This window comes from Alnus glutinosa, chromosome 1 (genome assembly GCF_958979055.1).
Source record: "Alnus glutinosa chromosome 1, dhAlnGlut1.1, whole genome shotgun sequence".
NCBI lineage: Eukaryota > Viridiplantae > Streptophyta > Magnoliopsida > Fagales > Betulaceae > Alnus > Alnus glutinosa.
In genome coordinates, this window is record NC_084886.1 from 32,004,843 (window position 1) to 32,030,962 (window position 26,120).

The 26,120-nt window shown below is 37.6% G+C and overlaps 1 protein-coding gene across 1 annotated transcript in view; it reads right to left on the reverse strand.

The window, feature by feature from the left end:
• The window catches only part of LOC133878530 (protein ACCUMULATION AND REPLICATION OF CHLOROPLASTS 3, chloroplastic), an 88,403-nt gene extending 74,936 nt beyond the window's left edge, over positions 1–13,467 (reverse strand). Inside the window, exons 1-2 of the mRNA XM_062317092.1 lie at positions 12,984–13,467; positions 5,586–5,644 (exon numbers count right to left, since the gene is read on the reverse strand). Of these exons, the coding sequence (XP_062173076.1) occupies positions 5,586–5,644; positions 12,984–13,318 (394 nt within the window). The 5' untranslated portion in view covers positions 13,319–13,467. The remainder of the gene's footprint in view (positions 1–5,585; positions 5,645–12,983) is intronic.
• Between the last annotated feature and the right edge of the window lie 12,653 nt (positions 13,468–26,120).

Sequence of the window (26,120 nt, forward strand, 5' to 3'; positions counted from 1 at the left end):
GTATTTTAGGCTTCATAAGAGCGAGATAGGCCTCTTTCCCTCTGTCGTTCTCTAACAGATTGTACCCCTTTCTTCTCATAGTCAATGGACCACGCCAGCCTATTTAACTCCCACTGCCCTTTCACCCCTTGAGAAGATGGATGCTTAGTCTTGGAACCTTCCAAAGAACGGTCTCTGGTAGCTTCAAATCTCCTCAAATATTGCAAGCAATTTATCCTCAAAACCTTCACAAGATAATCCTATAATTTGATAAAAATTCTTGACTCTTTCCACCACCCATCTAGGAGACACCCTCTGCCCATCTCTTCCTTCCACTGCGAGCAGTGTTAATACCATCGGTTCATAACTCTCCACTTGTTTTTCCACTGGAAAATCTTCTATTGCATAGCCACCCACTTTATCCTCTTCTGACCGACAGACCACAAGCTCAAGATTGGATTCTTCTTGCCTCTAATCCACTAGCTCTGTAAACACAAGGTACAACGACAAGCTGGAGGACTGAGGAGCCATCAAAAGACCTCTACCAGCTTCTGATAAAATCATTGAAGATCTCTTTTCAACAACAGAACTGAACTCCACCAACTTAGTGCTCTCTCCAACTTCAGGTGAGCCAAACCCAGACTGGCGATAGTAATCTAAGACCAACCCACATGAAATAACCGACAATACCTCCGGCTATCTCAAAGCAAACATCATGGCCTTTGGTTCTCCTCCCCCTCCGCAAGACTCAACCTCAGACACCGAAATCATAGGACAGCTCCGACTAGCACCCGCATCAAGCTTAGTTTGCCTCTGCTTTACTCTCCAAACCACCATAGATTGTGGGTATGCTACGTTGCGACGCTGATAGACCCGGCCCAAAAAACCTGGTTTGGCCGCAGAAGTTGAAGCGCCAGAACCCAGCCTTTTAGTCTCCGCCCGCACAACGGAAGTAGAAGCACCGGCGTCCAACGAGGACGGGCAAATCGCAAAGGGGCTGGAACCAGAGCTAGCCTTGGCCTCGACAAAAAGCTTGGGTCTCTTGCAGGGGCTAAACAAAGGGGCTTTACCTTTTGAGTCTTTTGGGACTAGGGCTGGCTCTGAAGGATCTTAGGCTAACAAAGGTCCTGAGTGCTTTTTGGAAATGGGCCGGGGAACTCTAGAGCCCAGTGAATCAGGTTGGGTCTTGGGTAAGGAGCTAGAACCAGGAGACTTAGGTCCGTTACCCAACAGACCATCTTCCAGCAGGTACAAATCCGATAGACAATGCCCAATTTCCGCATGCAGTCTCTCCAACGTCTTCCTGAAGCTACGAAGATCGAGGCTTTCACCGAAATGTGACTTGCGTGTTGCAGAGGTTAACGTATGGGAGCTTGAACCAGCCGTCCTACCCCTTAGACTAGAACTGGACACTCTTCCCGGCGAAGCAAAGAGAGACGCCGAAACTGTCTTCGACAGAAAAGCCTTTGCCGAAAAATCCTACACCAATGTAGCAGTCTTCGCCGTATCAGACTTTGCCGTTGCTTTTGCCGGAACACAAAGTCCCTTTGCCCGAGACTTCGCCTAGATGTCTTTCTCTATAGCAGAAGATGAGGACGTAACCCCGGCAACCATAGGATCAGTGAGCCCTCTTGGGACCCTAGCAAGAGGGCGGTTGGAAGGACCGAAAGTTTCTTCTACCTTCGGTGAAGAGGACCTCAGAACCTCAGCAAAACTCCTCTTCAACTCGGGTTTAGGCTTGGATTGTGTATCATCTGTCAAACGTGGCTGCTTCAAATAGCTTGAAGGTCCAGCAAGAAGACGATTGAAAGCTAAATGAAGCTCCGCCCCAAAGTGCTCCCAACCTTCACCAATTCTCCCTTTTGGCACCAAGACAGAACCACTTCTTCTCCTTCCCTCATATTCTTCTATGATAAGAAAAAACCTGTGCCTATTAGAGCATTGTTGCGCAAGAATCCGAGGGAAACCGGAAATGGATTGGTTCCAGAACACTATACGGTCTTGAACTGTTACCAAATCCTCGAAAAACTCGAGCAACCATGTAGCTTCGTCTTTGTCTAAAAGGATGGACCTCGTCACTCCTTGATGTTTCTCTTATATTCTAATGCCTGTGAAGCCCCCAACCACTAACAAAGCGAATTCCTTAGCTTCGACAGACCACCAGCACAAAGATCTCACCATCGAGAGACAAATCTAAGGATTCTAAAGCTAACAGAGAAGAGAGAGAGAGAGAGAAAGAGAGAGAGAGAGAGAGGGAGAGATTTGTTGGATAAATATTCATTCCATTATGTTTTATATAACACCCATAAGGTAACTCTAAAATCAAGTTGTCACTAAAATTGAAATAACATATTACACAACCACAAGAAATGATCACTCTATCACAGGCAAACAGACTAGTGACTGAAAAAGTGAAAACCTTCAAATGGGTGAATCTGTGAAATAAGAAAAATCGAATATTCCATCTTATGCTTTGAGGCAGTTTCTGGCTTGAGAATTAATTTAGAAAAATCAGAAATCGTCCCTATTGGTGGAGTAGAGGATGTCGAAAGGCTGGCTAATCTTCTTGGATGTAGGGTTGCTTCTTTGCCTATGACTTATTTGGGTTTGCCGTTGGGTGCTTCTTACAAGTCCACCTCTATTTGGAATGGTGTTATTGAAAAAATGGAAAGGAGGTTGGCGGGTTGGAAGCGGATGTACTTGTCGAAGGGTGCTCGGTTGACTCTTATTAATAGTACGCTCTCCAACATCCCCATTTATTATTTATCATTGTTTCCTATTCCAATGAGGGTGGCTAATTGTCTTGATAAAATTCGAAAGGATTTTCTTTGGGGTGGCATTGGTGACGAGACCAAATTTCATCTAGTTAATTGGAACAAGATTTGCACACCTTTGCCTACAGGTGGGTTGGGAGTTCACAATTTCATCCAGCTCAATCGAGCTCTCTTGGGTAAGTGGCTGTGGAGATATGGTAGGGAGAGAGAGGCTTTATGGCGTTTGGTGATTGATGCCAAGTTTGAGAGTTTAAAGGGGGGGTGGTGTTCAAAAGAGGCTTCGGGTTCATTTGGAGTAGGTGTATGGAAGCATATTAGGAGGGGGTGGGAGGAATTTCGTAATTTTGTTCGGTTTGAACTGGGGAATGGATCAAATATTAGCTTTTGGCAAGATTGGTGGTGTGGGGATAGATCCTTGGAGCAATGCTTTCCAACTCTTTTTAGTATAGCAAGGAATAAAGACGCGACGGTAGAAGATAATTTGGTGGTTCATAATGGTGTTATTCAGTGGAATGTTCTATTCACGTGACATATTCAGGATTGGGAGTTGGATATGGTCATTTCTTTCTTCGATCGTCTATACTCCAGTTCGGCTCGACATGGGGAGGGTGACAGGTTAGTGTGGAATCCCTCTAGAAAAGGTCTATTTGAGGTGAGATCCTTCTACAAAGAGCTTATTAGGAAAGGTGGCCCTGTTGTCCCGTGTTTTCCTTGGAAGAATATTTGGCGTGTTAAGGCTCCAACTAGGGTGGCCTTCTTCGTTTGGTCAGCTGCTTTGGGCAAAATTTTGACGCATGATAACTTGCGTAAGAGGAAGGTGATAGTAATTGAGTGGTGTTGTTTATGTAAGAAGAGTGGGGAGTCTATTGATCACTTGTTGCTTCACTGCGAGGTAGCCCAGGCTCTTTGGAGCTTTGTCCTTACTTTATTTGGGGTCGAGTGGGTTATGCCACGTACGGTGTTGGAGTTGCTGAATAGTTGGGGGGCGGCGCTTGGGGGTGGTCTTGCTATTGAGGCTTGGCGGTTAGCTCCTTTATGCTTGCTGTGGTGTATCTGGAGGGAGCGGAATGCTAGGCTGTTTGAAGATGTAGAGACATCCATGGTGGAGCTTCGGAAGCGGTTGCTCAATACTTTATATTTTTGGATAGCGCCCCATCATAGTTTGAGTTCTTTTACTTATGTAGAATTTTTAAATTTATTCTCTGTTCGTCCCTGTTAGGGGTTCTCTTATATACTTCCCGTGTATAAGGGCTGCGCCCCTCTGCGCTTTTTATATAATTGCAATTACTTATCAAAAAAAAAAAAAAAGATTCTCTAACGGAATGGAGGTTTTGGTATGTAAATGATAGTTCAATGCTCTCTTTTGGTTGAGGTGTTAGTTCATATTGGCATATTGATAATGGCCGGCAGTTGATAGGGAAAAAGATAACTAACCCCTTTTTTATGAATAATTCAAATCTTCTTGAGAAAAAAAGGGTTAAACCCTCGTACACGAAAAGTGTATGATAGGGACTCAACTCTATAAGCTACTACAATGTAAAAAGCTAATCAAATCAACCAAATTTGTAGCAACAACGCTAGGAACATTAACAAGAACCCAACCCAAGAGAGATCTCTAAAAAAAAAAATTAGAAAGAGTACGTTTGTCTCATTATCCTCGAAAATACGATGATTCATTTCTCTCCAAATGCTCCACATTAAGAGGGCAGGAATAACTTTTCAGATAGCCTCTTTGGGATGTCCCCTCTCTTGTATTATCCATCAATGAAAAAGTTCTTGGATGTTGCTAGGCATATCCCACGAGACTCCAAAAAGATTAAGAATCAATTGCCAGAGAGCCGAAGTATACTCGCAGTGGATGAGAAGGTGATTAGTCGTTTCCTCATTCTGTTTACACAGTCAACACCAATTAGCTAAAGAGAAGCCCCTTTTTCTAAGAGTATCCACCATGAGAATTCTATCAAGCGTTGCTGTCCATAAGAAGAAAGCAATGCAAGGAGGTGCCTTGACCTTTCAAACACTTATCCAAAGGAAAGAACTGTGCTCACCTAACTGTAACAAAGTATAATAATTCTTCACTTTAAACTTTTGGCTGCTAGAGGGAGTCCCCAACAAGTTGTCAACTTCCCCCAGATGCGTCTTCGATGAATAACTAAAGAACAAATTAAAAGATTCAAATTCCCAATCATGTGCAGCCCTAATAAAAGTATGATTTCATAATTTTCTTGATCTTTTTTCTTTTTCTTATTAGGTGAATCTCTTGTATGCTTCCTCTGTCCTTGGTTGCACTCTTTTGCATTTTAATGAAGTTTGATTACTTATAAAAATAAAAATAAAAAAATAAAAAACAAGCAATTTTTCATTAACTAAATGATCGAACTCACCATTTTCCATTAAGCTTAAGCTTTTAAGAAAATTGTTGATTTAATACGGCTTCATTGTAGAGATCCTATCTTCAAATTCTGACTCTACAGCATCTTCCATTTAAAAAAATTAAAATCCTACATATTAAGCCCCACTTATTGAGGGAGAATCGAGGCCCACATGTGAAAAGAATTATTAAAATATTAACTAAATTATTAAACTCACTCTTTCCCATTAGTTTAGATGTTTGGGCCAATTGTTGATTTAACGGATTGATGGAGAGGTTGCAGGTGCAAGGTGGGTACATGGGTAACTTAACAATAAAAATAAAATAAAATAAAAACTTAAATAAAAATCTGAGTGCGAAGTGAGACATCCCAAAGTGGCTGAAACTCTAAAATGTTATTGAAAAGGAAAAGGTATGATAGAACTCTTAAGATTTAAGTATAACTTGAAGAAAGAACTAACCTTTTTCGAGGAACTTTTGTTGTAATTGCCCCTTCATTGAATCTTTCATGAGAATACTCCTGCAAAAAGTTGATCAAGATGGCTATCTCACATAGAAAAGATCAAGAATGATTGTTCTGGGATAATTGACTGATCCTAGCACATTTCAAAAATATCATAAAAGATAATTTTACCAAATGTCTACTTCTCTATGTTATAAAAATTTACTAAAAGCACAAAGGGATGCAAACCATGTAGGTGGAGAACCCCAAAAAGAAATGGAGAAGAAAAAGTAAGAGGAAATAAAACTAGATCCTAATGTTTACATCATTCAAGAGAAAAAATAGGTGAAGGAATGCAAGCTAGAAGAGAAAGACATGCACACAAAAAGAAATTAGGGAATACATCCTTCAGCCATGTAACACCCTAGAAATGTGCTAGGAATAGATCCCCCCTAGGGTAATTTTATGATGTTGTTGGCTGTTTTAATTTTTTTAAATTTGTTGTGTGGTAGCTATTTGTTTTATTATTTCTTTTAATTTTGTGGGTTTAATAGGGGGTATGTTAGAGGGCTGAAAAAGACTTGACTAAAAATGTCAATAAAAGTTAAGTCTAAAACTTAAAAGAATCTGGTCAGCTTTATTTTTCTCCAAAAAGGAAAGTTTTCTTTGTTAAAACAAGACCTAAGTGACGTGACGTGCAGTTGACAGGAGGAGGGACGAACCCAGAGCTGCAAGGCACGGTGGCAGCATCAAGACCATGTCCACCGAAAAAACCAGACCCAACAAGGGGAATCGCTTGAAACGTCTGTGTAACCAGCAAAGGAGGGAAGGAGAAAGGAAGGGACAGCTCGACAGTGGCCTCCTAAGATAAAGCGATAGGATTGGAGCAACTAGGCAGAGGGGCCGGAGCAGGAACCAGAACAGGAGACAAGCTCAGAACCAACCCACAAGCTGACGGCGATGAGAGCTCCGACTGAGAAGACACCCAAGATCAGCAGTCGACGTGCCGTTTTGTCCCTGTCGGCCCGGAACCTGCAAACTACTAGACCCACTCCCGGAAGAATACAAGCTCGAAACCAAGCCAAAAGTTTTAGGCAACGAGAACTCCTGCTGAGAAGATCGCCCAAGATCGGTCATCGACACCAGACCCGCATCCTCAGAGGCAATCGACTGAAAAGGGACTCTGAGTTTGGGTCCCAGAATGGGATTCGACAAAAGCCGACCCAAACGAAACCCCCTGCAGTTAGGGCACAAACCAAACCCAGCAGTACGGCCCAGAAGCTACCGAATAACCCAGCCCAAAGCCCAGTTAGAGCTGACGAGTTTGCGGATCCACCCATACAAATTCAAATTCAAACGAGAAGAAGACACGCCTTCTAGCTCTGGGTTCGTCCCTCTTCTCTCCTTGTGTTGCCGCCTTCTAAGCCCTTCCAGTGTTACTACCGGAAGGCTAGGGATCTCAGGGAAGGTCAAGTGAAGTGCAATGATGGGCTACTTGCAGATTACATGGAAGCTTCGAAGAAGTCTGGCGGCTTATGTAATAAGGCTTCGGTTGCAGAGCCTAATTCTAAGGAAGATTCTAAAGCGCCCCCTTTGAAGTCTTCTGCAGGTACGACGAGCAATGAGAATAAGGAAGCGAGCAATCCTTCTGGGAGGTCGTGGTGTGGGAGCAGGATGAAGAGTTTTGGGATAGGGTGCCTTTGGATTGGGAGATGGATGATGGTCTTGAGGTGGAGTCGTTGGCTATTCTCGATGCTATTATAGAGGATTTTTATTGAGATCAATTGGTAGCTCGCAAAAAGACCAAAGGCAAGAGGGAGCTTTTGAATTTGAAAAGCTCCGTTAAGTATGGAGATGTGAGCGCTCCCTCAAGACGTCGAAAAGGAAAGGCTCCCTTGACGTAGGGTTGTGTTCTCTTTGGTGGGTTTTGTGGTCATGGGTTGTTCGGTTTGTAGGGTTTGTTTGTTGTGTTTGTTTGGGCTCCTTTGGGTTTTTTTTTTTGGTTTTTTTTGGCTCTTTTGGCTAGCTTTTGGTTGCTTCTGTGTATACCACCGATGTACTTAAGGGCGCTTTACGCTTTTTAATAAAACTTTTCTTACTTATCAAAAAAAAAAAAAGCAGCCCTAATTCTATGCCAACTAGTCACTAGTTGGAGTAGTTTCCGAACTAATTTCAAAAATAAAAAAAAAAAGGTTTTATTTTACAAGGAAACCTGAATAGTTTCTACTACTAGCTTGTATCCAAAATAACCCTACATTAACAGATGTGAGGTCTCTCCGTTCACTCTGTTCAGATTGGGTTCCTGGGTCTTTGGGTTTTTCTGCTGGTTCAGAACTCAATTCCGGTCCTGCCCTGCCTGAGACTTCATCGGGGGCTTTCCTAGCCGTCTCCAGGGATTCTACTCTTCCACAGTTAGGGTCGACGGCTTCGGTGGTGAGTTCTATTGATGCTAGATTTCCCCACCCCCCCCCCCCCCCCAACGGTCACCAGAGGCAGTGTCTCCAGAGCCGGTAAGTAATGTTGTTGTGGGTGCCTCTTCTTTGGCTGGTGCTTGCTCGGTTTTTAACTCCTCCGACATGCTGTCTCTGCAAGCTCCTCAGCCTTGCCTCACTACTTTTTCAGGGGCGGCAGAGTTGGGCAAGAGGTTGTGTTCCTCTTCTCAAAATACTACCGGAAGGCTAGGGAAGCTAGAAAAAAAAAAAAAAAAAAAAGGAATATGTACGAGAATCTCTTTGCTGAGTCTATGGAAGCTTTGAGACCCCTAACCCTCCTTCAAAGATCGGAGAACAAATTTTGGACCATCTTATTAAGTGACATTTGAACCCGTCACCTAACCCACCCCCAAAGCAAATCCCCGTTGAAGCTTTTCTATTCGGTTTGTAACACTCGCGGGAAGATGAAAGGAAAGAGGGACATAAAATACATAGGCAAATTGGAAAGTGTACTATAAGGGTAACCCTATCATCCTTAGACAAATACATTATTTTTCTAACTAGCCAAGCGACACTCTATTCTTTCATAATGTTGTTCCAATTAGACTTGGCCTTATAAAAGGCTACCAATGGAAGACCAAGATATTTCAGAGGCAGAGGGGAGACCCCACAACACATAATACCTGCCAACCCATCCACATCAACAATGTCGCCCATAGGAACCAAAACTGACTTAGCCAAGTAAACCTTCAAGCCCGAGACAACTTCAAAACATTAAAAATAAAAATAAAAAAGCACTGCACATGTCGTAGATGATCTAGGTCAGCCCTACTGAAAATTAAAGTATCATCCGCAAATAGAATATGAGAAATATTAATCCATGTCCTTAGAGAGAAGCCAAATAATAGTCCCCCACTCACTACAGCAAAAATTATCCTACCCAACGCTTCCATCACAATGACTAACAACATAGGGACAAAGGGTCCCCTTGTTTCAAGCCGCGGGAGCTACCAAAAAACCAGTAGGAGTGCCGTTCACCAAAACTGAGAACCGCATTGTGGGAATACAATGAGCTATCCAGGAGCACTACTTCCCCCCAAAACCACACCTCCTCTGCTCCTCAGCATGTACATCAAAAAATCCAAATTAACATGATCCTAGGCTTTTTTTAAGTCCAACTTGCAGAGTATACCCCGCTCTCCAGATCTTATTATACTATCAAGGCATTCATTGGCAATAAGAAAACAGGATCTAGGATCTGCCTACCTCGGATGAAGGCTTTATGCGACTTAGAGATAATCTTCTCCAACACCATCTTTAACCTATTTGCCAAAATCTTAGCATTAATTTTGTAAATGCCACTCATAAGGCTAATTGGGCAAAAGTCTTGAGATCAACAGCCCCAAGAATCTTCAGAATGAAGGCAATGAATGTAGCATAAGGCTCCTTTAGAACTTACCACTAGTATGGAAGTCACGAAAGACCTTCATAATGTCTTCTTTTAACAAATCCTAGCAAGCTTGGAAGAATGCCATAGAGAAACCATCAGGGCCCAGCGCCTTGTAACCATTCATTGCTTTCACTACCTCCAACACCTCCCTTTCCTCAAATCCTCTCTCCAAACAAATAGACTCAGCCTCCCCAATAGAATTAAAGGAAAGGCCATCCAACAAAGGCCACTAGCTGAATCGCTTGGTATACAACTCTTTATAAATTTGGACAATGTGCTTGCTTATCTCCACCCGGTTAGAAGAAAGTGTGCCATCAATCAAAATGAAACGAGGTAAGTGAGATTGCTTATGTTGTGAATGTTTGCTTAGGTTGCTAAGTGAGGTGTGCTGAATTCTTAAAGCTTAGGAACGAGGTAAGTAGATATGATCGTACCTTTGCTTTCTTCAAAATGTCAATGCCATGTTGTCTTAAAATTGTTTTCAAAGTATGTGATATAATGTTAGCCTTTATTTAGTAGCCCCTCTTATGCATCCAAAACTGTATGTTTGAAATAGGGTTCAAATGTAAATGATTTTATGCACATGCTTCTGCTATTTTACGAATAAGTTATGACACGTGATGAAAAGTAATTGGCAAGAGAAAAAAAAAATGATTGTATGAATGAATGAAACATTTAAAATTGTTTTCTTGGCCACATGAAATGATATGCAATGGTAAAGAAGTCTATGGGCGTGGGCAGCCATCTTGTATGGTCCATCGGGAATGGCTCACTTGAGTGTACCATCATTTATCAAGTGATGCCGGTATCCTAGACGCAGCTCCACCTGTGGCCATGGGAGCGGAGTTAGGATCCATGTGATCGCCAACCTTTACACACAAGGAGTAATTTTGTGTCGGCCAAAGATTAAAGGAAAGAGAATGTTTATGATATGTGTGAATGTTTTACTTGTACTTGTTGAATGTTTTGAAGATGAAAATTGTTTCCAATTTCATTTATTGTATGATGAATCTATTTACTGAGTATTCAACTCACCCTTTGTTTTTATGTTTTAAAGCAACCCAAATGATGTCATGGATGGTTCTACAGACCAAGGAAACTAGAATCGGAAGCCTTCACCTAGAAGCGGATTAAATAAGTGCATGACGCACATTAGTTTGTTTTGTTCCAGCAGGCTTTCTACGTTAAGACTAAGGGTTTGGAGGTTAAGTTTTAATGGGATGAGTTGTAATAACAGTAATATGATGGTTTAAGTTTTAATCGTTATGAGACGTTTATTTTAATTTAATTTTCAGTTTATGGAATTCTTGTATCTTTATATTTCTTATTCGAGTGATGCATACTATCGTCTTCCTACAGAAAGGGGATGTTACAAGCCAAGGCACAAGTAGTTCAATGGCTTCAAACCAACATGAATTTCTTTCACAAAGAGATGCTCCACATTTGGCACAAGCAAGAAAACTTTTCACTCTATGATTGCCATACCACTATTAGTGCATGAACCACAACGACAAACTGATATTTTTGCTCAATTAGAAGAATCAATTTATATTCATTTATATTTTTTTAAAACTAAGAATTTATTTATTATCATGTCCTATTTCTCCAAATATCTTTTTTTTTATATAAGTAATAGTCCAATCTCATTAAAAAAGCGTAGGGCGCCCCTTAGTACACTAGGAATATACAAAGGAAACACCTAAGAAGAAATATTTCTCCAAATATATCTACCATGGATTGTCATGCTTTCAATGTAAATCAAAATAAGAGACTCAGTATGATGGAATGTCCTATATCTCCATTTGTTTCGATGTAAAACATTTTCTGGCGTAAAAGGTTTTCCGTTGAAAAAAAAAAATTATTGATTTTCTATTATTTTGGCTATCATCCTGAAAATGTTTTCCTCCATCGTTCGGTTCGCATTGGAAATGTGAAACATGAAAATCAAAATTTTCAAAGTAAACTTGCTTAAATATTCTCAAAGCCTTCTCATCGTCACCCAACTGAGCATCCCATATAATTATCTCATTCCAATAAACCACATTTTTCTCAAGCATTTCACCAAATAATTTTTTAATATACCCGATTTCATTGCACATTGCAAGCATATAAACCTAGATTTCCCCAATAAAACAAAAAAGACGCAGCCAAGACAATGAAATTGATTATCATAGTCTATATCTTCTCTTAATATACTTTTTTTATAAGTAATCGGAATATCATCAAAAGCGTAAGGTGCCCCAGGTACATAGGAAGTACACACGAGAAAACACCTAGCTATGAGCAAAAAGAACAAGAAAATCATTGATTATAAAAGGATAAACTAAAACAACTATCCAAAGATACAGAGTATTGAAGAATAAAGACTGAAGTTCCATCAAGTCCTCGCATGGTCTTCAAAATTTTTGTCGTTCCTTTCCCTTCATAGACACCACAAAAGACACGAAGGCACCATCTTTCACACATCAGCACTCCAAGAGCTGCTAGCAGTCCAACAAGAAACATACAAGTGAACTACTTGTCTAGGCATAACCCAAATCAACTGAAGAAGGCATTCCAAATGGATTCTCTTAATATACTATTATAGTATATCATTTTATGTAGTATAGCTCCCAAAAGAATCTCAAAATTATAAAGAGAAAAAAGACGCAAATGACTCAACACTACCCCCTCGTCAACCACATGATTATATAGGTCAACCTTAACGCAACTCATTTAATTAAATGGGTTAGATCCCTCAATCCTATCCCATTAATTTTGTGTTATGTTCGTATCGAGTCCGCGGCTCATGTCAAAAATTGTCAGTCTTAATTGGCGGGGATGACTCTAGTAGGGGTGGCAATTCGGGTTCATAGGTCATAACAAAAATTGCCAACCCTAGACTCTAGTAAGGGTTAGTGCCAATGAGAGAAAAAGTAGTGTCTTGGGTGTGTCATGGTGTGGGTATTCACAAAGGGTATGAGAGAGGAGCTATGGGCGAAAAATGTTTTGCGCCACCAAAAAAAAAAAAAAAGTGCCATTTTACGAAAAATATGGGGGGCTATGTTTGGTAACCCATTCTTCTACTTTCTCCTAAAAAAGTCAACTTTCTTTTTTTTACATTACCAAACAACTTCCTTCACTTTTACATGGAAATAAACAGGCTACAACATAAGATAGTTCAACCATCCACATCAAACTCTATCTTGTTCCTTGCATTCAGCCACGAAATATTTTCCAATTATCAATTACTACCCCCAAAAAGAATTGCTGACGTGCAGGAATCCATGCATCTCAACATTCCTATGGAATTGCAATTGACACTTCGTAAACAAAGAATTGCATTTAAAACCATAACAACCAATAGCGCTCACCCCAATCACATAACCAAGAACCATACAGCAATATTGCAACAAAACATTATCACAAATGTATATCAGCCATTTTGACAACCAATTCCCCATTCAGCAACTACATATCCCCTATTCACCCTAAAATTCGCAACTAACGTAGCAAATTAAAACCATAACTACAAAGAAAGGTTTCTTCAGCTTACCAAAACCGCATCGACGACGACTTGAAGGGCGAGCACAAACAGAAATCAAGAACCGCGTCCTTCCTACTGCCAATGCCAATAACCTCAACAAAGTCGGAGTCTCCCCATATATCCTCGTCATTCACTTCGCCCTCATCAAATCCATTCGATGAATAGTCTCTGTCCGAACTCACTGTAATTCGAAGAAACTGCTTTGAAGTGCTTTTAAGCTTCAATCTTACCCCAAATTTTGTGAAGCCTCCGTAGAAGATTCGCTTCGAAGAATGAGAGCACAAGCAGGCCCGAAACACCGATTGGAAACTAGTGAACACAGGAAGCTCCATGGAAATGGTCATAGTTTGGAACAAGTTTTAGCGCTGCCGACTCTCAATTTGGGCCTGAAAGTTAAAGCAGGAAGAGAAGCAGCGGTTTTGATTTTGGACAGTGCAAGACAAAGCAGGGTGATGACCGAATAGTGAAGGTCGATAAATGATAAATGATAAATGATAAGTGTAGTTTCAAATACAAATCGCCAACCAAGACATAATAATACTATTATTATATTCCAATCTAATTTTAATAAGATATTTCCATGTAACCGTTACTCATTTTATTAAAAAAATTAATTTAAGCCACCTATATGTATATATATATACTTTCTTTTTCTTTTTTCTTTTTTCTATTTTCTATTTTCTATTTTCTTTCTGGACACCACAATTCACATCACTTGGCCACCTCTCAATTTTTGCAAGACACCACATTTCATGTTTTATGGAATAACGAGCAAAAGAAATTTTTATTTTGTTTCTATCACATCGCACTACGCACAAAAAATATCAAAACGGGAAGTTTCATGTAGATATCAAGTACCGCGAGGAAAAAAGAGAAAATAGGTTGCCAAGTAAGAACGAGAATACGCGTCAATCTTAAGCAACGTAACCTTATCCTTTGCAATTAGGGGTGGGCAAAAACTGTGAAAATCACCCCGACCCGCGTGCAGGCTGGTTCTTGCGTTTAAAATTGCGGCCAACATTTGGTTTTTTGTAAAATTGTGCTGGGTGGGGCGGGTTGCAGGTTTATGAATTTTAATCCATTGGATTCCCACCCCGCACTACACCGCACCCTTACAAGACCTAAAAAAAACCCTAACTCCTTCCTCATTTTTTGAGCCGCATAAGTTCTTAACCTAAAAAAACCCATGCGCCACCTGCCCCTTCGTCTTCTTCCTTTCCTCTGATTTTGATTTCTGAGCAAGAGACCCCTCCTGACCACACTTGCCATTTTTCATGGCTTCGGCGGCAGCTTCAGGGCCTCCGCCAATGGAGAATCACCACCACCACCAATTCTCACCTGAATTCGATGGCCGCTTGCAACTCTGCTACAGCGATAGTAGCCGACACTCAAACCAAAAGGGGAAAGGCAAGAATTGAGTTCCTGTAAGAGCAACATTCCTCTTGGCCCATCTTCTTCCTGGTGAGTTACGGTGATGATTCTAATCCTCATTTTTATTTATATTTTTTTATTTGCGTGCATTGCTTCTCTGTGCATTGCTTGTTTGGTACATTGCTTTTTATGTTCCTGTGCTTGTTGAGTTCCTATACATTCTCAGAGTCTTCGGACTGTTCATGTGCTTGTTGTGTTTTTTTTATTATTAAAAACCCACCCCGCCCCATACGGATGTAAGTGATTTTTTGCAATTCACGGGTGAAATTTCCTAAACCCACATGGTTGCGGGGTCAGGGCAAAAATGGCAGAAATTCAGCCCGCCCCGCCCCGTGCCCGCCCCGCCCCGTGCCCGTCCCGTGCCCACCCCTATTTGTAATAACATTTCTCAAACTTTCATGTAAATCTTAACTAGCATTAAGAATTTATGACATACCAACACTAACACAACATTAAATATTGAGTGACACCCATGTTATACAAAAGCTTAAAGCACTGCTTTATTTTCATTTTCTTTTCTTTGTTCGTCAAGCTCTTCACTCTATTTTTCTTTATTCTTTATCCTTTTGCAATAGAGAAAGAAGAACGTTGAGAAGGGTCGTGAGATGATTACCTAAGATTTGGAAGTTGAGAGGCAACAGGAAATGGCGAGTATGATCCGCACGGCAGTTAGGGGCAAAGCAACAACAATGATGTGAACGAGTATGGCTGTAAACGAGCTGAGCTCACAGAGCTCGGGCGAGTAGTGCATGTGTAACGCCCCAACTTTTATATAAGTCGTAAAGCAGAAATATCATAATTTCCACATGGCGCTACTACATTTACATACACTGGCAGCGGAAGAAAATATGTATAAATTCTTTTTGTTCAAAAGGATCGCATCTCACTCTTCATCACATAATACCAGAGCTTCTATATGATCTAACATATTGTAAATAGAACATAATATTATTACAACAACATGAAATTACTATTGTCTTGCGATAAAATCAAAGATGCCACAACGGCATTTACACACATAATTATAAATGTTGACTCAACATGAGCCAGTCCTTCAAAAGGTGAGAGGCCTCTTGCAAGCCTCACGAACAAAATCCTAAACAAGCATGAGGGTCATCATTTATCTCCTCCTCAGTAGTATCTGTAAAATTACCACAATTTTACAGGGGGAATATGTGAGTCCACCACTCAGTAAGTATAAAATATTCTGACCATACATGTGTGATGTGAGCCCCTCTTTTATCTTTGAAAGTCTCTATCTTAAATTTACTAAACGGTAATCTTTGTAAAGTTTTCACAAAGGTGTTTACTTTCTAAAATTTCATAACCGTTTTGTAAATCAAGCCTAGAGTTTTGTTAATATATACCTAATAAACACCCAAAATGTTTTTCTTTACATTTAATACCTATCAAACCAATATCTCATACCATGGAGTATTAAAACACTTTATATCAACTTAATGAAAAACGATAAAAACATAAAACTATTTATATCATACCACATACTTGATTCATATAATAAATGCATTAACAAGTTCATTTATTACATTTCATACTTTTAAATATTCATATTTCATTTCATATTTATATATGTCAAGCGTACACTCCCACTTGACCGCTGGAGTTTGCTAAGTGTACACCCCCACTTAACCGCTGGGTTTCTACCAATTTATTCTCTTAGAAACTATTGAATAATCTTGTTGGGATTTGCTTCTCTCATGATTTGTCTTTTTTGGTTCATTTGTTTGCCAAGCATTAATGTAGCCTACCTTTTATTTCTCTCCTTGTCTAAAGGCTTTTGGCTTATTATTATTATTACATAAAGTAAAAGTTTATGTAGCTTTGAAAGCTACACATTAAAGCTAAAAGATAACTTTGAAAGTAGACTTATAATAGAGCTTCTTACATGTAGTTATGCATGCTACAAAAGTCTCCTACCTATAAATAATTTTTTTATTTTTATTTTTATTTCTTATTCATGTCACTTCTCTTTAATGAAAAGAGCTACAAAGTCAAGACTTGCTTTTCTAAGAAGAACCCACGTGAACCTCTCTTCTTCTTCTTTTCCTTCAAACTTTCATATTTACAAGGCTAGGCTTTAGCCTTGTTTCCTATATGTTTCCTACACCATTTTATTTATTACTCATAGACACTTTTGTTGACCAAATCAAATGTTTATTTCTTTTAATTTAATCTTCTAGTATTATCTTCTAAATCACTTATATTCGCAATTATTTTATTCTGGACGTTACAGCATGTGTGAGCTTGGCTCATTTGCAGTATACAAGAGCTCGAGCTCGTAACGAGCTTAGGGACCCTGGCTCGGGTTTGGCTCTTTAAAGGGAAAACTTGTGCAAGCTCGAGCTTTAGCTCATCCATTAGCCGAGCTGAGTGCCTTTCACAAAGCTTCTATGGCCAACGGTCAATATGTTGCTTCTCATCAACATCATCAAGGGCTCTCCTGATGCCATGATTTTCTTTGTAGAAATGAATGAATCAAGAAATGATGAAGATAAAACAAAGCAAAAATAAATGGTTTCTTCTCAAAGTTGCAACAATTTCAGAAGTTCTTCTTGTGGCCAAAATGTTATGGCTATCAAACATTACCTAGAGATTTGAATAAGTTGCAGAGAAAATGAAAGTTTCAAAAGAAGGAAGAAAAGAATGAAAAAAGAGTCAAAAGAAGAGTGTTGACTGAGGAAGAGAAGACAAAGCACTAGCAGATCACGTGGGGTGCAAATTCTGAGGCTTATGTGTCACTATGTCAGTGGTGGACTAATTGAAAAGGCAATAGATTGTATGAGAAGGAACTGACATCCATTGATATGTGTTGGGGCGTTTTATGTGTAATCGTTTTGCGTTTTGATATTTTGTTAGAACATGTGTTTTGTAACAAAATAGTTGGGTCTTGTATTAATTAGAATTTATGAGTGCTGAGGGGTAAAGTGGATAATAAGGTTAATAAAGGACTAAAGTGGAGGCCAGCTACAATTGTTTTTGGTTTAATAAAAATAATATTGACAGGTATTATAGTAAGATAGTTAATTAGTTATTGTATGCTAGCTTCCGTCTTTGTTCCGAAAATCATAAGTAGTTATTAACTTATTTCATATACTTGTATGTTATAGTAAAGTACAAAAATACGAATCACAAGTAGTTATTATATATTTATATGTTGATTGGTTGTATGTTATGGTAAAGTATTAAGGTATTGGGAGGGAAGTTACCATTTGTAATTTATAACATGTATGGAATAATATGGTATATTAATGAAAATATGTTTGATTTAATAAATTAGTCTAATATATATTGCTAATTGACATATTAATTTATATTAGTAATATTAACTAATTAACTAGTAATATAATAGGTTAGTAACACATGTTTAGTTATTAACTAATTAATGTGTTATATGTTAGACTATTAGTAATATATTTACTAGTTGATATATTAACATATATTAGTAATACACTATCATATTAATATGTTAACAGATCTTAGATTATCAATCCTTGTATAAGTGTCTAGATACTTAATTATTGTATAAGTATGAATTCATATACTTATTTGACATTATGTAATTATAATTTATATTTATAGCTTAATTTGTAATTATATATTTATGAATTATAAATCATATGATAATATTATTTATGATAAGTATGAATCATATTTGTCTTAAATATCTAATGATAATACTTAGATCATATGATTATATAATCTAAATAATATCATATGATTATATGATTTAACGATTCATATAATAAAGATACGTTGTGTCATATGACCTAAGATTTAATATCATATAAATTGTTAGATCATATGATCATTTGATATAAAATCTAATGATAATACATATAATAATATCATTTTATGATATAAATTCTAATGATAATACTTAATTTGTGATTATAAGAAACACATTGTTGATTCTAATTAGGGTTGACAATTTTTGACACGACCAGCGAATCCGACACGAACATGACACGAAATTATAGGGTTATGATTTAGGCTAAACAAGTTAGCGAGTTGACCCGCCAACCCGTCTAGTTTTTAGGTCACCTTCCAATCCGTCAACTCGCAGGTTGACCTGCCAACCTTTTTACTTAATTTTTTTAAAAAATAAAAAATAAAAAATTCAGAAATTACTATACTTAGAAAACAAATGCTCTTAAAAAAAGAAGTAAATATCTTAAAACAAAAGCCATGATTCCCCGGCATCCAGGGAAAGAAAAAATGAAAAAATCTTTTAAAACAAAATCTTTTCTTTTCTTTTCTTTTTTTTTTTTTTTAAAAAAAAAAGTGAAAAAATCTTTAAAAAAGTCAAGTCATGTCTGTCGTATTGTGTCGGGTCAACATGACCCATTAATTTAATCGTGTTGTGTAACCCAACAGGTTAGTTGTGTTGTGTTTGAGTTGCGGGTTTCAACCCGATTAATAATCCTGTTGGGTTCGGGTTGGTGGGCCAAGCTGGTTGACCCGAATCCGACATGACAACCCAAATTGCCAACCCAAATTATAATGTTAATCACTTAATTTGGGATTATACAGTATACCAATCACATTATCATTATATATGACTATATGAATAATAATAATCACGCTTGTTTATTATTCTATACTTAAGCTAAAATAAGCTATAATTATTAATGAAAATTATGTGCTTAGAATCTTAGATGGTACTTAAATTTAATCAAATAAATTGTTAGATCATTCTTAATTATACAATTTTACAAAATAAGTATTGTTGATATGATTATTACATTATATAATAAAGATACACTGTGTCATATCACGTAAGATTTAATATCGCATAAATTGTTAAATCATATGATAATACTTAGATCATATGATCATTTGATATAAATTTTAGTTATAATACATATGATAATATCATCTTATGATATGAATTTTAATGATAAAACTTAATTTTTGATTATAAGAAATACATTATTGATTTTAATGCTAATCACTTAATTGAATTTTTTATTATATGAAATACATTGTTGATTTTAATATTAATCACTTAATTTGGGATTATACCAATTAATTGGTAACTGACTGGTGGAATTACCCATATACTTATTAGAGTAGAAAACATGCAAAAAGCAGAAATCATGATCTAAGACTTTTAGCAGTAATCATTTACGAAATAATCATGTATCATCAATCATATACTTATAGCCTACACACAGACATTACTATGACAATAAATTACTAACTACCCAACCTGACAATATAAGCCATACGCTTGGTGTCATGCCCCCATTTTGGGAAATAAGGGAAACGTGAACTTTGAGCAAATAATAAAAAAATAAAAATACATGCATATCCTTGAATATATATAAATATATATATATATATATATATATATATATATATATATATATATATATATATATATATTCTTGTTAGCATCCTTGATATGAAGTTAGTACAAAGCAATGCAAGGGGTCAACAAAAGGAAACACTGTACAATATAACAAAAGTTGGTCCGGTCTATGAAGATCTTCTATATTGGGGAGGTCTTCACTATTGTTAGTTTGTGTTGACTGCATTCTGTTTGACAAAATCACTATCTTGTAAAGCTGTTGGTTTAATCAGGGATGCCGTATATTTCAGAGTCTTCTATGTAGTAAAGTGTTTCAAGATGTTTAAAGAAGATTCTATGCAGATTCCAACTCAGAGAAGTCGGATTCCAAGATTCTGTTCAGACGGCCCAGTCATGCGTCCAGATGCCCATCAACACGTCAGGACACACTTCAGGGTTCGAGAAGAATTAGGTTTTCCTTCGCAAACACGTATATGGGAAGACAGCTGCATTCGTCCGGACGATAGGGCAACATCGTCCGGACCTGCCCTATCGTCCGAACGAGGTCCTTAATAAGGCAAGACGTGGAGAAGAATTGCAATCGTCCGGACGTTAGGACAACACTGTCCAGACGTGGTCCTTATTATGGAAATTACGTGCAGCAGAGTTGTAACCGTTCATACGCTAGGGCAACACCGTCCAGACGCTAGGGCAACACCATTCGGACGCAGCCTTAATATGGAAACGTGTGGAGCGCGTTATGGAAAGTCGGTTGCACAGAAGACCGTCTGGACGCTCAATGCTTCCGTTCGGACGCCACTTAGAGAATTCAAAGACAAATTCGATTTAGGTCTTCTTAGCGTATAAATAGAGGCATCTAGGCATGTATTCTTTACAAAATTCGGTATTGAATTCTTTATAGCTTAGAGAAGCTGTTTAGGGAGAAATTGTGAAGATTCGCTAGCTCTTAAGTTGTTGCCGTTGTCCTGTTGCTGTGCTCATTTTTTAAGTCTATCTTAGGGAGGAGCTCTAAGGTAAATGAATCCATTGAAGTCCCCTTCAAGTAGGAGACTTGGTTGGGAGGTGCTCACGTTGGGTTACGTGTCAGAGTGCAAAGTACGATCACTGCGCATTGGGTATACAAGTATTACTGTCTTTGTACTAGCTTTGTCTTCTAACAGTGGATTTCCTGGGTTTGGCTACCCCAGAGTGGTTTTTCTCTTAATTGAGTTTCCACTTCGTTAACAAAATATTCGTCTCTTTTAATTCCACACTTTTTATATTTTGTTACATGTTGCACACACACACACACGGTAAATTAAGTCAATTTACTTTTTCAGCTATAAAATACTATTATTCAAAACAGACGTAAACCCATTGGTCTTCATCAATGAGCCAAAACTCTAGGTCGTTATACGTTGTGACCCTAATTGAAATTTGGGTTAGGAGGACGATTATGAAAAGAGCCATCCGAAAGGTTTAGAGAGGAAATGGGTGGGTTCGACAACTCAATAAGTAACACAACACAATAATGGTAGTATAATATTTTAAACTAGATAAACCTTTTGAGTCACCGGTTAGGGAAAAGCCTATATAGTAATACTTTTGAGTGCAACAACAAACTTTATAGATAAAAGAATTTATTAGATCAAATAAAGAAGAATATAATTATTATTTCTTTATCACATATGTTTTAATCCTTTTGACCCAACTCCGCTTTTAACCATGAGTGCACATGTTTGGCTTCCTGTCATCATAGGGGAGAGCTTTACTAGGATGGGGTTTCCCTAAGTGAAGGCCACCCAGCTTATAGATCACACCTTCGCGTATCCGTCCTTCTGTGTGGTTACCATGCTATCAAGATTGTTCGTAACATTATGGTGCTCTTTATTTATATAGTGCACATGTAACATATATAAATTTTGAGAACTCATTTATAACTATGTATAATTATACAAATTCCATATAATCAAATGAGATTCTAATCCCATTTTAACAAGAAAATTATCATGACTGAAATAATAATAATAATTAAAAAAAAGTGAATTTAGAAACATAAAAAAATAAAGGAGTTTAGAGAATTTCCGACTTTTTCTTATAGTAGTTTAATAAAATTTATGTCGGAGTTTTTAAGGTTGTGTTTCCTTACCTAGTGTGTCTGAGTGAAGTTTAGCTACCTTCTACCTAGATTGGATTACAATAATATACATTAAGAGAATATTCATATAATATGATCACTCTAAAATGTAAAGAAAGAATATATATATGAGGATATATTATGGTCATATACTAAGGTCACCGGGAGTACATAATGCCATGTTTAATGTTATGTTGACCGAATACTAATTTTTTAGGAATAGTTACAAATAAATACTAATAAATGGATAGAATCACATGATCATACTCAAAACACTAAGTCACGGCCCATACTAATATTTCAAAGCTTCTCATCAACATTCTACTTACTTATAGAGATATGCAGTGAGGGACTTTATTGTGATATCAGAATGTAGTTGTTAATTGTTTGTTGATGATTATTGTTATGAGATTTTGGTTGAAAATGTGGGTATTTCCACTTATGAGAGAAGTGGGTCTTGATATGTAAATTAAGATTTTTGAGTATTTGTTGGGTAAAGTTGGATTCTTTATTATGGTTCATTTTGATGTAGAGAATGTATTATCAATTAATGGTTAAAGTCCTTATTATGGTGTTATAGGTATGTTGACTAAGAGATTTTATTAGATTATGGTTGCAAGTAATAAGGTCCTTATCTTGGTACTAATTGAGGAATGAGACAAGTGGCTAAGTAAAGAGCGTAAGATGGATAGTACGCGAATAAATAGAAGATAGCTAAAATAAATTCTAAGACCCATCTATGCCTATAGGTTTAATAAGGGGAAAGTATGAAATGCAATGGTTAGATTAGGAGGTCATAGAGTTGTAAATTATCAAAATAATCTTCAGTCGATAAGTATAAATTAGTAAGATTATAGAAATACATAAATATACTTTGAATCCAATTATGAGATAACTAAGTAATTAATTCATCTATTCATGTATACAAAGTACTTGATTTGATCTTTTTAAAGCAAAAATATATCAATAATAATTATTACTCGTAATAGGACAAATCATATAGGATAAGGCTATAGAAATGGTGTCGAACCTCAAGGACTTTAGGGGTGTTGTTATCAAGTTTATGAAGATTAGAAATAACTTAAGAAAATATTGTTGATTTTTGTTGTTGACTAAAGTGCATAAAATAAATGCGAAAGAAAATTGAAATATAAGAGAGAGAGAGAGAGAGAGTGTGTAATGCCCCAGATTTTAATTATTATCGACACAATATTATATTAATGTTGTCAGTGATATAATATTATTGGGTTAATAATATTTGCAATAAAACGAACTAGACACTAATTTTACAAAACTAATTACTAAGTTTTGTATGAAAATATCTAATAATAATAATATCTAAAAGATTAACTTAAGATATTTTGTAGATTAAATCTTGTAATAACAATACAAAACCTATCAAGTAAGTTAAGTTTACTTGATCAACAAGTTGTAGAAAAAAAAAAAAAAAAACTTACAACTTGATGTGCAAGTTGTCTTCTTCTTTTATTCCTTTTATTCTCTTCATTCTTTCTTCTTCTGTTCTTTTTCTTTCCTTTCACCGGGACACGGTGAGGCAGAGGGTGAGAGTGGGTTCGAGAGGGGGAGATCGGGAGAGAGAGTGAAATAGACAGAGAGATGCTGTCGTAGAGAGAAAGAGAGATGCCGAGAGAGAGAGAGAGACGAACAGAGAGAGGATCCGATCGATAGTGGGCCAATGCCAGAGGAGCAAGAGGCGACGTCCTGTTCTGGGTCGCCGACCGGTGGCCAGAGGTGCAATTTTTCGGTGCCCAGAACCGACTTCTGGCGAGGCAGGGACGGTCCAGCAGTTCTTGTGGAGCGGGGTTGGAGCCGATCGGAGCTGAGAACGCCGGAGATGCGATTTTCGGCCGTTCAGTGGGGTTTTTCGGCGGGTCAAGACTGGGCTTTTCAATGGGCAATTTTCGGTAACTCCCAGTGACGAATTTCCTGTGGATTTATGAGAAATCCCCAAAGTAAGTAGTTTTGTAAAACTAGATTAATTCTTGGTTTAATCTTGTTGATTATTGTGTTTTGATGGGCCTTGATGTTTCGGCCAATTGGGTTTGCTCTGTTCTTGGGCGGCTGTGTGTGTGTGGGTTTTGGTTTACTGACTGTTGGTGTATTTGGCTAGATGATTCTCTGACTATGTGGGTGTATATGGATTTGGGTTTTGGGTTGTTTGCGATATTTTGAATTGAGGTTGTGATTCAACCAATTTGTTGGGTGATTTATGGATTTGGGTTGTGAGTTGGTTGAACTGATTGGGCATTTTGGATTGTGTATTTCGGTTGTTTTTCTTCCCTGTTTTGAAATGGGTTTCGGCAGTAGTCGTGTGTAGTGTTTTGGGTTGTGGTGTTGATAGTTGAACATGTACTGATTTTGAGTAGTACCCAGTTGCTTGGTATTTGGACTGATTATCCCCTGTCTTGACCAAATTGGAAGAGTTTGGAAGTTAATTATTGTTGGTATACGGCTGGGTGGGCGTGTTTCTGCTTGGCTGGGATTATTGGGTTATGGTTACTGTTTTGATTGTGAGTGATTTCTGGGATGATTTGCCATGGGTTTGGGATCTAGTTGAATTGGTAGGCTTTGTATTCAAAATTGATAAAAGTATAGTTTTATGATATGTTGTTTTGCTAACCGAATGACTTTAGTAGTGGTTTTGTTGATATATTTTATTGTAAAGGATTATTATGATTTTGATGTTTAAAAGAATTCTAGATTGTTTGTGATTTGGTTGAGTGTTATAATTTTGGAGTGAGGGTTTTGGATTGGGTACCCGTGTTGGCCGAATAGTGTTAAGTGTGTGTGTTTTCTTGTTGATTCCATGTAGTTGATTTATTGTTTGTGTGTTCTTAGTTCTGGCTGTATGGATTGCGGATTAAGAGTATTTGTGGTGATTGAGGATTTGTGGCAGATTATGGGTATTTTATGGGTTTTGTCTTATTGTTTGTGATGTTTGGGTTATGTAGTGGCTAAATGATATTTGTGCTTGGACTATATTCGATTCGACTTATTAGGTGCTAACATGATATTGGGTATTGATTTCATAGTTGGTTTGGATGATTAATTTTGGACAATGGCATTAGTAAATGATTTTTGGTATGGATTATAGATTTGGTGATTTAAGAATTATTGCAGCTGAGATTTTATGGATGTCTTGTTGAATCAAGTGCTAATGTACCCCGTGTATTTCCTCTTTTGATACTTGCTAGATTTTATTGTCCTAAGTTCGATTTACTGTTAATTGTTTTTGGGTCATGGAGTGTTGGATTATGGGTTAGGTGATTCAGGAGAAAGTTGATATTTATAGAGGTTTTTCTATGGATATGCCAAAGGAATTTTTGTTTCTTTGAAATTTCTAGAGTGTCGACTTTTTAAATCTACTAGAGTGTGTTGATAGGAAGTACAACTTAAAGATCCATGGTTACATATTATGCAGAATATATGTATAGAATACCTTAGTTTAAGTTTTAGGCTTCAAATCTCAAAATATTTCTCTAAACTTCTTCTTGCAATTTATTTAGGTAGAGGGACGACTCTGACGCTAATGGCAAGTCCAGGTAAGGGGATACAACACTGAAAAACTCCCAACAAGATTTTATTACAAATCCTTTGAGAAAGTGTTTTACAAAGCATTTACTTATATAATTTTAATTATTTCAATGTCAAGCTTTTATTACTCATATGTTATTATTCAAGAATTTTGTGCAATAATTACAGTTATGATTAAGAGCATTTTAAAGTTATGATTTATGCAAAATTACAGTTATGATTAAGAGCACTTCAAAGTTATGGATTATGCATACTTACAGTTATGAATAAGAGCATTTCAAAGTTATGATTATAGAGCATTCCAAAGTTTATGATTGATACATGAATACAGTTTTGAAAGAAAAGAACATCTAAAGTTTAAAATCTGCGCATGACTATAGTTATGAAAACGGCTCTTATAGTTTTAAAGTAAAGTGTACAGTTATAGCAGAGCCTACAGAATTACAGAAAACGTTCATGTGCAGTAATTGTTTAATCCTGAGGCACTATTATAGTTATGATCGGTACCATATAGGGTAGAATGGCAAGCACACCGAAGGACGGTTACGCGAAGGTGTGTGCTACTGGCTGGGGCTGGCCTTCACCTAGGGAAGTTCCCCAACCCGCCGACTCTCCCTTGTGACGACAGGCTGAGTCTATAGGTCCTTTGGACAAAGCCAATGTGCTTCGCTCACGGGTAATAGGGGTGTAGAGTCTATAAAGGGGTAAACCA